We start from the raw sequence: 14,851 nt of genomic DNA on the forward strand, positions 1-14,851 counted from the left end.
ATAAAAGTATTTAAATAACATTAGCAGTTGCACCATGATATTGTTGTACATGTAATACATTTATTCACAGATGAATTCAGTTTACAACAGATTGCAGTCAAATAAGCAATATTAACTAGTCACATTTTAAACTTAAACTTCTATATTAAATTTTTTTCCATTAGGTATTTTCATCCTGCTCAGTGCTCTGATCTCAGCAGGTTGAATTTAATTACACATTTTTATAGTTCATATTTTTTTTCAGGCTTGATTCTTAAATTTACAGACTTCCTCTTTTTGTGAGGATTTTTAACTAAGTAAGTTTAATTTTATAAACCCTGCAGTGGCTCTTTAACTATGGAGAGCCATTTCAGCCAAAATTAAATTTATTTAATTTGAATTTTGGCTGAAATGGCTCTCCATAGAAATGGCTCTCCATAAAAATGAGAACAAATTAAGTTAAACAAATGACCTGGTTAGTATGTAGTGGGATATCTGTAGTTACAATAGGTGACCACCAGAGGGCAGTGAGCGCTCATAATCCACAATCAAAAACCTGTTAAACTCGTTTGTTCTGCTGGTTTTCTGCAGAACAAAAAGCTGCTCAGCTCCAAATCTTCTTCAATAACAGCAAAACAGAAATACTGAAAGTTTTCTATCTTTATTCTAGTTTTATTTCACTTTGTAAACTCAAACTGAACTGTTAATATTTATTCAAATGAATCAAACTTTGATTCTGGACGCGCAAGAAAACACAAGTCACCTGACTTTCTGTGAAAAAGAAACTGAAACTAACTTTGTTATTTACCTTCAAGTCAGCCTCCATTTTGAGCGGAGGGTGGAAATAACATGTTGACTTGTTAACAGAGGTAAGTGTTGCCGCTCCGGGTCCCTCCGAGTCTCTCTCGGCTCTCTGGAGCCTTTCTGACCGATAAACCCTCCGAGGCTTCCCGGGGCCTCGGCCACCTCGGTCTGGGTCCCTCGTCTCTCATACGGTGTGGTCCCCACAGCAGCGCTCTGTTTACTTTATTAAAGGCCTGATCTAGGAAGGAATTAGATTCAATGAAATGTTTTATTGTGAGACGTTGCAGCTTATAAAGTGATTCTAAGTGAGGATACATAGTGCCCTTTTGGTCAAATTTTTTATTATTTTTATTTTTTTGTATTATTATTATCAAAGCCCTCTTCTGACACATAATAACATGTACTAACATTATTTTTTTGTTTTGTGTTGGTTTTTTGTACAACATAATAAGCCTTCTGGTCACTTTGTTACCTTTGACCTTTTGCCCGTGACATGACGCAGTTGCCTCTCGCGCAGTGAGATAAGGCGGATAACTGGAGCTCAACGTAGCGAACGTTCCAGATTACAGAACAGTTTTTGGTGAATTATATATATTAAAAAAAACGTTTTTGGTGAATAAAGTGGAGTAGACTTGCTACTTGTCAGATGACGGAAGACGTTTAAGTATCGTTTCTGCTTCAGCACGGAGTCGCGGTTTAAGCAGAGAGGTAATGAACAGACACTGACGGGCCTCTGCGTCTGCCTTTCTCTGAAGAACAGGCAGCTGTTTTTTTATATAGATTACAGTCACTAAAAGGTTGCATTGTGCCCTTGTTTATATTTTTAATAGTGTAATTCTGTAAAGACAAAATATGTAAATCAGAGCTAAACCACCAGCTCTGATTTACATATCTTGCTAAATTGCGGGTTTGAATATTGCAATACTTTCCTATAACAAAATAGACCTGCAGAAAGAAATTGCTAATAAAATATCTTACATATGCATAGTTGTATGCTCTGTATAGAGACTTACCTTAGCTTTGATTGTATATTTCACAATTTTGTAATTTATCATTGTTTATTAAACTCTGAAAGCTGTGTGGCTTTGTTAATATTCTGTCCTAGAATGCGGTAAGATGTGCCCTTTTTTTTTGAGCACCTGCCCTTTTCGTGGTCTCTGCACGGCCCTGCATTATGAGAGAAATAATACACAAACCATAAACACACACCTCAGTAACTGCGGAGTTAACCTGGTGAATGATCAACTCCATGATACAACTTTTAAAAACTCACTTAAAACCCATTTATTTCTCTGGGTTTTAACCCTGAGTGAGCTATAGGGTTAAAACCCTTGTCTTCACCTTGTATGTCGAAATGGGGTCCAATCGACCCCACACACGTAAAACCTGGATCATTTTCCATAGACCTCTACGTTTGCCTCAGTCCTGCACCCACAAGGGTTAATGCTGCACTGCTACTTGTATTTCTGATGTTTGATTTCTATTTTTCTTATATTTTATCATTTGTTTTCATTTTCCTGCAACCCTTTGGTCAGCTGCTGTTTTATTTTAAGTGCTTTAGAGATAAAGTGGTCCACCATGACAGCTGCATCTAAATCTGACCTGTTTGAGTGGAGTGTGCAGCAACGACCTTCTCAAATCTAACCTAAATGAACTAAACTAAAAAAGTTAACCTCATGTAACTTTTTACATCAGTGTTCTTGTTGTAGGGACTCTCTGTGAATCTTTTTAACCAAAAAATCAGAACAAAAACAGTTTTAAACTAGTTTCTTTGCTTGTTGAAGTCAGCAGAAAGTGAAACACATCACTCCGTCCCTCATCAGTCTGGGTTCATCACAAACTGATGTTTCTCTTGTCTGGATCAGAACCGGCTTTAACCAGTCCACAGATTTCCTCTCTTCCTCTTCACTGACTTTGGTCTTTTTTAATTTTTACCTCTTGTTGCTCCTTGCAGCAGAAAGAATCAGGCCTCGCTGAGTGTTTAGGGGCTTCATCCCCTCATTGAAGCAGCTGATTACCCATGATTCCTTGCAGTGGGTCCAGCTGGTACCTCAGCTGGATGCTGTGGTCCCTGAAAGCAGCTTTAGCTGAGAGGAAATCCTGCTGAGCTGCTCACATGACCACAGAGGCTGACATGTTGCTGAGATCCCAGCTGGACCCGGTTCTGTCTGGAGGAGAGCTGTGGACCCGACCTGAGCTGCTGCTCCCTCAGAACCTTCTGCACACTGACTCCCTCCATACGGAGCTACAATAGAGTCACGATGCGTTCAGGTCCACTGTGGGAGCTAAACAAGTTCACTAGTTCATAGGAAATGTTCACTTGTTCATTCATCTGATTCACTCTGATCCTCTGAACTCCTGATGGGAACCAGCTTTCTGCTTCACAGGACACTTACTGGACCTGGACCACTGGTCTGACTGGTTCTGGTTTCTTTCTCAGGCTGACTGAAGTCCAGAAGATGGAAGATCTGGATCTAAAGAAGGACAGAGCAAAACCTCCAGGACCCATCAGTCCGTCTGTGAGGAGTGACCGGTCCAAAGATAATCCTCCAGTCTTCAGTACTGAACCTGGACCCTCAGACAGAAAGTAAGAAACCAGTTTCTATCTGGTTCATGTGAATCTATAGAGATAAAATATAGATGATATTAACTGGTTGATCTTCAGTGTTTGATCAAAAGTAACTTAAATTTCTTCCATTTTAATTTAAAGTTAAACATGAAGGATGTTGGTCAGTAAATCAGTTTGAATGAAAAATGATGAAAATGAAAACAAAAACCAGCAACAATGTGAGGAGCAACGACTCAGATTGTCTCTGAACTGGATGTTGCAGCAACTAGTTGACTCTTTACTCTGTAGTAACTTTTCCATCACTAGTCTCTCGTCTCAATCACGTCACTAAACTGATTTTTACAAGAAGATGAACCAGGTGAGTTTGTCAAAGTTTAAATTGTATAAACTTCCAGAAAACTGTACAAGAGTCGAAACACTGAATTTCTTTAACTCCAGACTAAAAACCATCTGATTTTAGTGGCTTTGATTATAAATGAAACAGTGACCAACATATTTGATGGTTGTGATTTTGGTGATGCTCTCATCAAATATAATGTCTGTTCAGTTGTTGAATGCCTGGTGTTTTCTTTATAGCTTTCTGTCTTTATTATGCAAAGCGCCTTGAACTGCCTTGCTGCTGAAATGAACTGAACTAATAAAGTTGAATGAAGGTTCAGTTTGACCAACAGATCAGTCTGAATGTTTCACTCTGGAGCTTCAGACCTGCAGCAGTTTGTGTTCAGAGCTTCTGGTTCTAGGCATGGATACACGAGGAGACGGGCAGAAAGTAAAGGAGGCTTTATTATGCGTCCATTTTCTGCTCCATGATATTTATTAACATTGATGACTAGTGATTGATTGATGGGATAAACTTTGTCCAACTCCACAACAAAACTCAACCCTAAAACCTTGAAATGAAAAAGTTTCTTCATAAACTTTTTATTTTCTTGTTAAATCCAAGATTTAACCAACAACATAACATTTATCTACTTGGATTGTGATCATGCAGTTTTGCATCTTAAGCTGATTTGAACCTAAATGAAGATAAAAACACATTTCTTTCAAACAGTAATAACAGACAGACTAAAGCAGAAGGTTTTTAAACTCAAAGCTTCAAAAGTCTTTCTTCCTGCTCCTGTTTTCTACTGTCTCTTTGCTTCAGTGCTCAGTGAGACATCAGGCAGGATGAATGATCTTAAAGATTCACTGAATGTTGGCTGTGGTTGGTTACCCAGCATTGGCTCAGGTGATGCACAGCAGCTTTATTACAGGAGACACACCTGATGGAGAACCAACACAGAAAATGAGAAGGGAGAGGGCAGGTCAGACATTTTCTGTTTCATTTGGAAAAGGCAGCAATTTGACTCAAAATAGGGATTTTGTTTGAAGTTGAAAAAGAGGAAAAGGATAAAGAAGGAAGATATGTAATGATTGTAGGACGAATCGGAGAAATGACAATTTGAGTAATAAATGTATATGAGGAGAAGGACAGTTTCCTGAAACAAATAGTCAGAATAATAACTGATGATGGAAAAGGAATGAAACTGATGGGGGGAGACTTTAATACGGTTTAAAATAATATATTAGTTAGATACTCTTCTGATTATGGGCCACAGACAACGACATCCAGAATGCTAAATAATATTACTAAAGAGCTGGTCTGATTGATGCTTGGAGAAATATCAACCCCAAGAAGAGAGACGACACATTTTACTCAGATCCACACAAAAGCTACTCTGGAATAGATTATCTATACAAATCTGAGCCACATATACATAAGGTATCAAAATGTAACATAGAAAATAGAACTAGAAGTGGCCATGCACCTATAATGTTGTCTCTGTGTGGACAGACAGATTCTGGTTCATTTGTCCTGGTTCCTCCACAGAGAGGATCTGCAGAGCTCAGAGGTTCCCACTGATCCGTCTGTCCAGCAGCACCAAACACAGCTGGACTCCATATTTATGGTCTGTACATCGGTTCTGTTCAGTCTGTAGACCAGAGGACTGTCAGTCTGTCCAACATGGACCTGATGTTCAGATCTAGTCTGATATCTTCTCATTGTGTTCCAGCTGCTGGAGGAAAACATTGTCACATTCGTGAAGAACGAGCTGAAGAAGATCCAAAAGGTTCTGAGTCCAGATGACCCAGAATGCTCAGAGGGTCAGAGTGAGGATGAGGAGCAGAGGAGGAGCAGAGAGGCGGTGATGAAGATCACCCTGAACTTCCTGAGGAAGATGAAGCAGGAGGAGCTGGCTGACCGTCTGCAGAGCAGTAAGAGGATTTCTACAACAATTCTGCTGTTATGTTGAATAATTAAAACATGATTACATGAGAAAATGAATTCAACTGAAATCAAACAAGAGAAACCAACAAATACAGAAAATCTTAATCAGTCACATGAGCTCAATGAGGTTCTGGATTCAGCAGCTTTTTCATTTAAACATCACCTGTGGTGACTGATGTGCTGCTCATGAAATATAAACTTTGGGAACTTTATATTTACCGTAAAATACTGTAAAAAACAAACATGGCAGCAATGCACAAGATAAAAACCCATTTTAGTATTAATTCCTGCACCCAGTACATAAAAATGTTCCATTCAGCTGCAGATGAAGAACCTTCAGAAACACACAGACAGCTACCAAATTCACCCTGTGATGCAGCAGCGCCAACATTGAGGGCCAGTAAATGATAAACTGCTGCTGATCTGCATGACATGAACTCTCCGACTGTCTACCGTCCATCTACATGCATCCAGACAGAAGAGGTGGCTAGAAGGTCTCCTTGTTGAACTGAGCTGCAGGCATTTGATGCAGATCAAGTTCAAAAAGTTCTTGCCAAGGTTTTTATACAGTTTTTCCTGTTTATCCCTAAACAACCAACTATCAAAGTGTCTCTGAATCCTTCTGCTTAGGGCAGAACCTGGATTTCTACTGGAAGTCGGTTTGTAAAGAGTAAACAGGACAGTGGAGAGAACAGTTCCCTGGCTTGACCCAGTGCTGCGTAATATTGTGTCCCAGTTTGCTGTTTTCATTGGTCACTCTCCCCAGCTGCAGTGGCCTGTCCAGACCTTACAGTGTGTTGTCTCCATGCAGGGACTCCAGCTGGAAAATGTCAACGGAAACTCAAGTTAAACTTGAAGAAGAAGTTCCAGAGTCTCTCTGAAGGCGTCGCTGAACCTGGAAATCAAACCTTTCTGAACCAGATCTACACAGAGCTCCACATCACAGAGGGGTTAACTAGAGAGGTCAACCAGGAACATGAGGTCAGACGGATTGAAACAGCATCCAGGAGACAAGAAACAATCAGGAGAGAAGACATCTTTAAACCTGGAAGAGATCAACCAATCAGAACAGTGATGACCATGGGAGTGGCTGGCATTGGGAAAACACTGTTAACACAGAAGTTCACTCTGGACTGGGCTGAGGGCAGAACCAACCAGAACATCCAGTTCATATTTCCATTGACTTTCAAAGAGCTGAATGTAGTGAAAGAAGAAAAGTTCAGCTTGGTGGAACTGATTCATCACTTCTTTGAAGATATTAAAGACGCAGGAATCCGCAGCTTTAAAAAGTTCCAGGTTCTGTTCATCTTTGACGGTCTGGATGAGAGTCGACTTCCTCCGGACTTTGATGATAATCTGATCCTGACTGATGCTACAGAGTCCAGCTCAGTGGATGTTCTGCTGACAAACCTCATCAGGGGGAAACTGCTTCCCTCTGCTCTCCTCTGGATAACCACACGACCTGCAGCAGCCAATCAGATCCCTGCTGAGTGCGTTGGCATGGTAACAGAGGTCAGAGGGTTCACTGACCCCCAGAAGGAGGAGTACTTCAGGAAGAGATTCAGAGGTGATGAAGAGAAGGCCAGCAGGATCATCTCCCACATCCAGAAATCCAAAAGTCTCCACATCATGTGTCACATCCCAGTTTTCTGCTGGATCACTGCTAAAGTTCTGGAGGATGTGATGAAGACCAGAGAGGGAGGAGAGCTGCCCAAGACCCTGACTGAGATGTACATAGAGTTCCTGCTGGTTCAGCTCAAAATCAAGGAGGAAAAGTTTGATGGACGACGAAAGACAAAAAATATCTGGAGTCCAGAGAACAGGAAGCTGATTGAGTCTCTAGGAAGACTGGCTCTAGATCAGCTGCTGGAGGGAAACCTGGTCTTCTATGACAAAGATCTTGATAAATGTGGCATCAACATCGAAGATGCTGCGTTGTTCTCAGGAGTTTTCACTGAGATGTTTAAAACGGAGAGAGGAACGCGCAACATCTCCGTCTACTCCTTTGTTCATCTGAGCATCCAGGAGTTTCTGGCTGCCGTCTACATGCTCCACTGCTTCACCAGCAGGAGGTCAGAGGTCATCAAGACGTTCCTGGGAGAAGAATACAATGAAACATCTCTAGATGACTTCATGAAGAAAGTCATGGAGAAATCCCTCAGCAGTAAAAATGGCCACCTGGACCTGTTTGTCCGCTTCCTTCATGGTCTCACTGTGGAGTCCAACCAGAGACTCTTAGAGGATCTGCTGGGTCAGACAGAGAACCGTCCAGAAACCATCCAGAGAATCATCACCAACCTGAAGGAGATGAACACTGATAGAATCTCTCCTGCCAGAAGCATCAACATCTTCTACTGTCTGGTGGAGATGAACGACGTCTCATTTTATCAGGAGATCCAATGGCTGCTGGATTCAGGGAAGCAGCTCTCAGTGACTGACTGCTCAGCTCTGGCCTTCATGCTGCAGATGTCAGAGGTTCTGGATGAGTTGGACCTGGAGAAGTACAACACATCACCAGATGGACGACGGAGACTGGTTCCAGCTGTGAGGAACTGCAGAAAGGCTCGGTGAGTCCAGATGTTTTCATTGTGTGAATGCTGATTCAGCACTATTGTCCTCCTGTTTCTTCTTTCTTCAAGTTGATTCTGGATGTTTTTGGCCTTTAGCTACTTCCTTCATCCTCTGGATGATTTCAGCCATTCAAACATCTAAACATTCAGTTCATCCAGGACAGCTGCAGCTTCTGGTTTTTACACATTTTGATCTTTTAAAAATATTTAACTTTTTATCAGTTTTCAGGTTGAAATGAATAGAAAACCCTGAACTCTAGAAAATGTCTATTTCCTCTCAGATCCAATCAGCCAGAGAGACTTTTTAAACTTTAAACTCTCTTCACTCATTGAGCTGCTGCTCCATAATTCACCTTTTAGGATCTTTGACTGTTTTTATAAAATAATTGTTTAGGTTTGATGGAAAGTTGAACCATTAAAATAAACCGTTGCATTAATTATAAACTTTGTGAACAGTGTTGATCTTCTTCATCCAGTCATCATCCTCACCTCTTCCTCCTCCACTAGTTTCCTCTGAGTTTGTAACTGAGACCAAAATGTGGTGATTGTTGTCTGGTTCCAGAAAAAGTCCTAGTTTCTGTCAGATCCTCCCAAAGCTCTGAGAACTCTGCTTCCAGAGCTGGAACCATTTTCCTCATCAACTCTTCATCTGCAGCCTTTGTTGAAGCTGTTAGCTGTCCTCCATGAAGACCTGCAGAGACATGAGCTTCAGCTCTTTAGACATCCCAGCCTCTTTAGTTCTGGAGAACTGCTTCACCATGAAGATGCTGCTGGACCCAAACGCTCCGTCTCCTCCAGGGGTTTTGCTCTTCAGCTCTTTATGAGTTTAGCAACAATTTCTTCTGACATCCAAACCTTTGTTCCTCTGAGACGATGGACAGACCACCGCAGAGACACGTGTCCCTCTTCCAACCAGTTTGTCCCAGTTCCTCTCAGGTCAACAGAGGACGGTCCAGAGCTGAAGGAGCAGCAGGACCGGTTCTGCTGCTGCTCTGCAGGACGACCAGAACAATCTGCAGCTTTTAGCTGAAGCAGGTTGACGACTGTCCACTTTCTACTTTGTTACAGCATCAAATCCAGCAGATGAACGGAGACACAACTGGGAGCATCATGTGTCTGGTCTGCTCCCAGTTTCCTCTGTGGCAGCATTTAATAATCTGCTGCTGGGAGCCACGTTTCTATAGAATATACTACTATTATTAATGATGAGGAGGATTCTAGATGCTGCAGCAGCAGATATGGGCTAAACAAACCCAGAGATGCCAGAGGTCCACAGCAGGCTGGACTTCCTGCTCTGCTCACTTCATTTATAACTCACTTCCTGCTTGGTGGAAGATCTCAAGGAGCCAAACGGTCTAGTCCAAGTCAGTGTGACTTGTCAGAGCTGTGAGCAGTTCCTCCTCCTCTCCATCATCTCCAGTAGTTTCCTTCATTCAGCTCAGTCAGCCTCTTCATCAGCTGCTGCAGCTCCTTTGAGGCTCTGATGCTGCAGAGAAACTGAACTTTCCTTCACAGATGATAGAAGATCTTCAACATCTGACTGAGCTGAAGGTCTGAGGACATGAAGCCTGGACCAGAACCAGAACCTGAACCTGGACTTTAGTCAGGAGCTGCACAGACTCTCTGTCGGGTCAAACTCAGTAAACTGAAGATCAGATGTTGATCAGATGATGACATCATGATGACATCACTGTTATCATATTTTATCTGTTTATGATCCAGATTGATTTCATTAGAACTGAATTTATTTCTTCTCTCATCACAGACTTGGTGGCTGTTCGATCCAAAAGGCTGAATGTGAAGTTTTGGCTTCAGCTCTGAAGTCCAACCCAGATCTGACTGAACTGGAAATAAGTGAGATTATCATAGATGAAGTTGGAGACTCTGAAATGAAGAATGTGTCTGAGATCCTGCAGAGTTCAGTCAGTAAAGTGAAGAATCTGAGGTTTGTTTTCTCTATTTATACAATAAAGTCATTCATTCATACTTTAATCCTTAGTTTAATTAATAATTTAGTTGTAATATTTAATAACAATATTTTTAAATGTCAGATTCAAATTTCAAACAATTTTACCTTATAAATAAATGATTTTCTTATTTCAGACTTTGAGATCATTGAACTTTGTTTTTCAGTTTTTAAAATGTTTCTGACTGATGAACAAAATGAGTAAAATAATTCAAATGAAGTTAATTAACGATGGAGATGTTTCAGTTTGGTTGGTAAAGATTCAGATTGTTTTATTTCTGATTCTCATCTTTATATCCAGAATGAAATGTTTTCCTCCAGTCGAGCCACAAACACTGACCAGTTCAAACCATCATTAATGAAACATCTAAGAAGTGACTGATTGTAGAAAAGCAAATCTAGATGAGCTGAATGACAGTGAGGTTTGCAGCAGCAGCAGGTTCCTCACTTTGTCCTGAAGCTGTGGTTCTGTTGGGCCGGGTCAGAGAGGAACCGTCCTCTTCAGTCTGACAGCTGTCAGTCGGTTGGAGCCTCGTCTCTGTGATGAAGCTTCATCAGGTCACGTCTCCTGAGGAAATAATGGCCTCCATTGGCTTTCAGCAGCTTTAAGAAGATCCCAAGGCCATTCATGAATAAACTGAGTGGTTCTGATCCGGTTACCAAGTCGGGTCTCCAGCTGATGATCAGGAACCAGCAGAAATAGCTCACCTCATCCAGGCTGCTGCTCATAGAAAACTTTGAGTTTCTTTGTTGATCAAATGTTCTGGTTCTGCTGGTTTGGACTCTTTAAACCAGTTTGACTGGATCAGATGTTAGAATCAGTTCATCATGTTTCTTTTACATTCAGGGAAATTAATTTTCTACATTTTATTATTTATTTGTTCATATTTCAGTTTTAACTGCATCCTGTTGGCTTCAGCTCATCTTTTATTCTTTATTCAGATTGAATTACTGCAGGTTGTCAGAGACCAGCTGGACGTCTCTGTTCTCAGCTCTGAAGTCCAACCCGACCCATCTGACAGGACTGTACCTGAGCGGATCCAGCCTGGAAGGTTCTGGACTGAAGGAGCTCTGTGGTTTTCTACAGACTGAAGGCTGCAGACTGAAATCATTGTGGTTTGTAATTATATAATTATCAATATTTCAGTGAATAATTATCTATAATTGATCATAAATTAAAGTTCATATCTTCTGTTCTAATAAATATTTTCTGAGTTTGTTCCTGGATCCAGAGTTTAATTTAGTCCCTCTGTGTAACTGAGTTGGACCTGCTGACCTGAGGTCAGAACAGGACAGCATTCGGACCCCCAGTGTGTAGAAATCCCCCTCATGTCAAGCAGGTCAAAGGTCATTCAACCCAGTCTAGAAAAGTGAATTCCTGGAATCTGACAGGATCAAATCAATAATCAATGATTGATGCTTCAACACTTTGATCAGAACCTGGAATGATTTTACTGACTAAAATCCTCCAACACAACATGACCCAGTACCAGGTTCTGGTTCTGGTTCTGAAGTCAGCAGGTCTTTATTGAAGCAGCAGCTTGTTGGCTTTAATATTCATGAGAATCTTTAACTGGTTCTGTTGGACTGGTTCACCTGCATCCTGTTGGCTTCAGCTCATCTTTTATTCTTTATTCAGGTTGAGGAGCTGCAGGTTGTCAAAGATCAGCTGTGATTTTCTGGCCTCAGCTCTGAAGTCCAACAGCCTCCATCTGACAGAACTGAACCTGAGAGGAAACAACCTGGAGGATTCAGATGTTCAGCAGCTGAAGCGTTTTGTAAAGACTTTACGGTAAGTAAATGTTTGTAGTGAGTCCAGCTGCTGTCAGCATATTGAGCTAAACCCAGTTAGCATCAAAGCAAAGCTCCAGTGTTCCCAGTAAAGCTGCAGCTTCTCAGTGGGAGGAGAATGGTTCAGGCTTCCTGATTGGACACAGAGACAGCAATCAGCCAATCAGAGGAGCAGCAGCTTGCTGTGTTCCTGTGTTTGTGTTGGTGTGAAGATGAGTGTTGTTGCTGTGTCCATGTCTCCAGGACGTCCAGCTGGACTCCAGCGTCCAGCCGTCCAACATGTCTAGAGACAGTGGTCCTCATTCATCAAACTGTGGCAGCAGCAGATCTGATCTCAGATCTGCTTGTTCTCTCAGTTCAACAGGAAACAAGTGATCAGGTTCATCTTGGTCACAGCTCTGAGATCAGTCTGACTGCAGCCTGGAAACCATCTACTGGATGTGCTGCGTCACTGACTGCTGCTGGAGAGGCTGGAAACACTCACTGATCTGATCTCTCCTTCCTTCTTCTCTCTGCAGGTGGTTCTGATCTCTGTAAAGTAGAGAACGGTCTCTGTGTCCTGCTGATCCTCAGAGGTTGAAGCTGCAGCAGTTTGAGTCTAAAGAGACTCTGACTGGATCATGATGATGACCTCTGACCTCCAAGATTTTCCTCCCGTTTATTTTCTCATGTCTGTCATTTAGTGTCTGATATTGTTTGTCTCTTTGGATCAATAAAGATCCGATTCAAACTGGGCTCCATTTAGAGGCTTCACGGAGTTTTGATCTGAACTGGATTCAACTGGAAAGTTGATCTTTTTTATCTCCGATTCATTTTCATCCTGGAACCAGAAATGGTCTGAGATGGAAACATGGGAATCATTTCAGTTCAGCTTTGAATCATAAAGACACTTCAAACCTCTTTTCTCTGCTGCTTCTTCTTCTGCTGACAGGAAAATGTTCCTCAAAGCTCCACAGATAAAAAGATGCTTTACTGGAAACTGCAGAGAAACTTCAGCTTCCATCACAGAAACCAGTTGAACCAGTTTAGAACTGGATGTCCCACAGGAACTCTGATCTTAGAGCAGTTTTCAGGAACGTCCAGCATTTATCTGGACATTATTTTGATATTCTGTATATATTGTAATTTTGTTATAGTCATTCTAAAAATCTTTAAATAATGAAGTTTTGCATCATCATTGATTCTCAGTTTGTTTTTGTGTTTTACTTTTTTAACTCCATGTTTATGTTTTGAGTTTTCTAAAGAACTTTAGGACTCGATGTGTCACATCAGGCTCTTTACTGAGATTCACTGATTTATTCAGACCTCAGAGAATCACTGAGATAATGTGCTGATTGGTTTTTGTTTTTATATTTCTTCTAACCTAATATGGGTTATTTGGTTAATAAATATTTTAATAATGCTCTTTGTACAAATATAATAACTGCACCTTTTATTTTAATCCTTCATGCTGTCTAGCTTTTTGTATTAGGATCAACAAAGAAATTAAAATATATTTAAGTTTTCATTTTGACTTTGTTTATTTAGGTTTACTAAATAATTTAGGTTTATTTAGTAACAACAGAAAATTCCTGTTCAGTTGATCTGAGCTTTTGAACTGATTTTGTGGTGAACCTTTTCCATGAACTGCTGAGATTCATGACTGGAAGACATTAAAGCAATAAAGTCATTAAGTCTCAGGTAATAAATATTGAGGCAGTTTGTTTTTACTAAACGTGTTGCATCAACCATTTTATTTATTTGTTTTCCAGTTATTTGGTTGAAAATTGAGATTTGAATCCTTTTCTTCCTGCTCTGCAGAGGCTCGGCCAGTTCCTCCTGATTCATCTTCCTCAGGAAGAAAAGCGACGATCTTCAGCAAAGCTTCTGTGCTGCTCCTCCTCTTCTGCTCTTCATCATCAACCACCTCCTCATCCTCTTTCTGACTCTGAGCATTCTGGGTAACATGGATTCAAAACCTTCTGGATCTTCTTCAGCTGGTTCTTTATAAAAAGGACCAAGTTTGGCTCCAGCTCCTGAAAAGGAATCCCAGATGAAGACAAATCAGACTGGATCAGAACATCAGGTCCATGTTGGACAGACTGAAGATCCTGGATCTAAAAAGAGCAGCAGGAAGTCGACTGAACAGAACTGATGTACAGACCGTAAATATGGAGTCCAGCTGTGTTTGGTGCTGCTGGACAGACGGACCGTTGGGAACCTCTGAGCTCTGCTGGTTCACTCTGTGGAGGAACAATTTATTAAAAAAAACACAACAATGCAGACGTCTTTTACATTTAATACATTTAAATATGATAAATGTTCAATAATTTTATGTATTTGTCAATCAAGATAATTGTATTTTAGAGGATTGTTGTTAAACTTGTTTTAAGTCAGAATACGGTTTAATTTTTCTCTTTCTGTTTTTAGCTCCACAAATGTTTCTACTTTTGGTCGACATTTTGCTCTTGTTGGTTAAAGTCTAACTGAGGATCTGACTTCAGGTCTGGGTGGGATTTCCATCCTGCTGCCTGGTTGATCCTCAGGGTCAAACAACTGGGCTCAGTGACAAAGTTGCTAAGTTTGCAACACCAGGGCGATAATTGTTAACCGTGCACATGCAGACATGACCTGTCAGTCAGTCGTCTCTCATGGCAGAGTAAAAGGGAACAGTGACTGATTTTGAGACGTTTGCAGAGGTAGACGTCTTTGCATCGGTGGAAAAGATTGATTTCTCGTGTATCAGCTGGTCTCCCAAAATTAAAAAAAATCTGAGCCAATGTTTCGGTGCAACCCTATTATGAACCATATAGATAAACATTGTGATGTAGCATTTAGTCAAAGTGTGACCCCCAACCAAAGAGCATATTCTCCACCACAAAAATGAATACATAAACAGCGAACCACACAGGTAGAGGTCATGA

General features: G+C 41.0%; 1 protein-coding gene and 1 long non-coding RNA gene across 4 annotated transcripts; one reads left to right on the forward strand and one right to left on the reverse strand.

Annotated features, from left to right (window-relative positions):
* The first annotated feature begins 491 nt into the window (after positions 1–491).
* On the forward strand, positions 492–14,707 carry LOC148160450 (NLR family CARD domain-containing protein 3-like). 3 transcript variants are annotated; one of them, XM_088011207.1, is made up of 9 exons: positions 492–848; positions 3,171–3,370; positions 5,223–5,301; positions 5,407–5,608; positions 6,433–8,188; positions 9,957–10,136; positions 11,100–11,273; positions 11,797–11,949; positions 13,749–14,707. In XM_088011207.1, the coding sequence occupies exons 2-9, from the start codon at positions 3,243–3,245 to the stop codon at positions 13,768–13,770; spliced, it is 2,694 nt and encodes an 897-aa protein (XP_087867333.1). In that variant the 5' UTR covers positions 492–848; positions 3,171–3,242; the 3' UTR covers positions 13,771–14,707. The 3 variants fall into 3 exon arrangements, with proteins under 3 accessions (XP_087867333.1, XP_087867330.1, XP_087867337.1); XM_088011204.1 differs by having other exon boundaries at positions 3,224–3,370; XM_088011211.1 differs by lacking the exon at positions 13,749–14,707 and adding an exon at positions 12,467–12,848 and having other exon boundaries at positions 493–848; positions 3,224–3,370.
* On the reverse strand, positions 13,648–14,229 carry LOC148160451 (uncharacterized). Its single transcript, XR_015764934.1, has 2 exons — positions 14,092–14,229; positions 13,648–13,963 (listed from the first exon to the last, which is right to left on the reverse strand). It is a non-coding gene; the product is annotated as an uncharacterized LOC148160451 (long non-coding RNA).
* Positions 14,708–14,851: the final 144 nt, after the last annotated feature.

Source organism: Poecilia mexicana, unplaced genomic scaffold (assembly GCF_051168715.1).
Source record: "Poecilia mexicana isolate PSO_F unplaced genomic scaffold, ASM5116871v1 scaffold_2, whole genome shotgun sequence".
NCBI classification, from domain to species: Eukaryota; Metazoa; Chordata; class Actinopteri; order Cyprinodontiformes; family Poeciliidae; genus Poecilia; species Poecilia mexicana.

Bases quoted from the DNA above. Each gene is read 5' to 3' on its own strand.
- LOC148160450 (XM_088011207.1), top strand. From the start codon at position 3,243: ATGGAAGATCTGGATCTAAAGAAGGACAGAGCAAAACCTCCAGGACCC. The intron at 3,371-5,222 runs GTAAGAAACCAG...GTTCCTCCACAG, and splicing joins CCTGGACCCTCAGACAGAAA to AGAGGATCTGCAGAGCTCAG. The intron at 11,274-11,796 runs GTTTGTAATTAT...TTCTTTATTCAG, and splicing joins TGCAGACTGAAATCATTGTG to GTTGAGGAGCTGCAGGTTGT.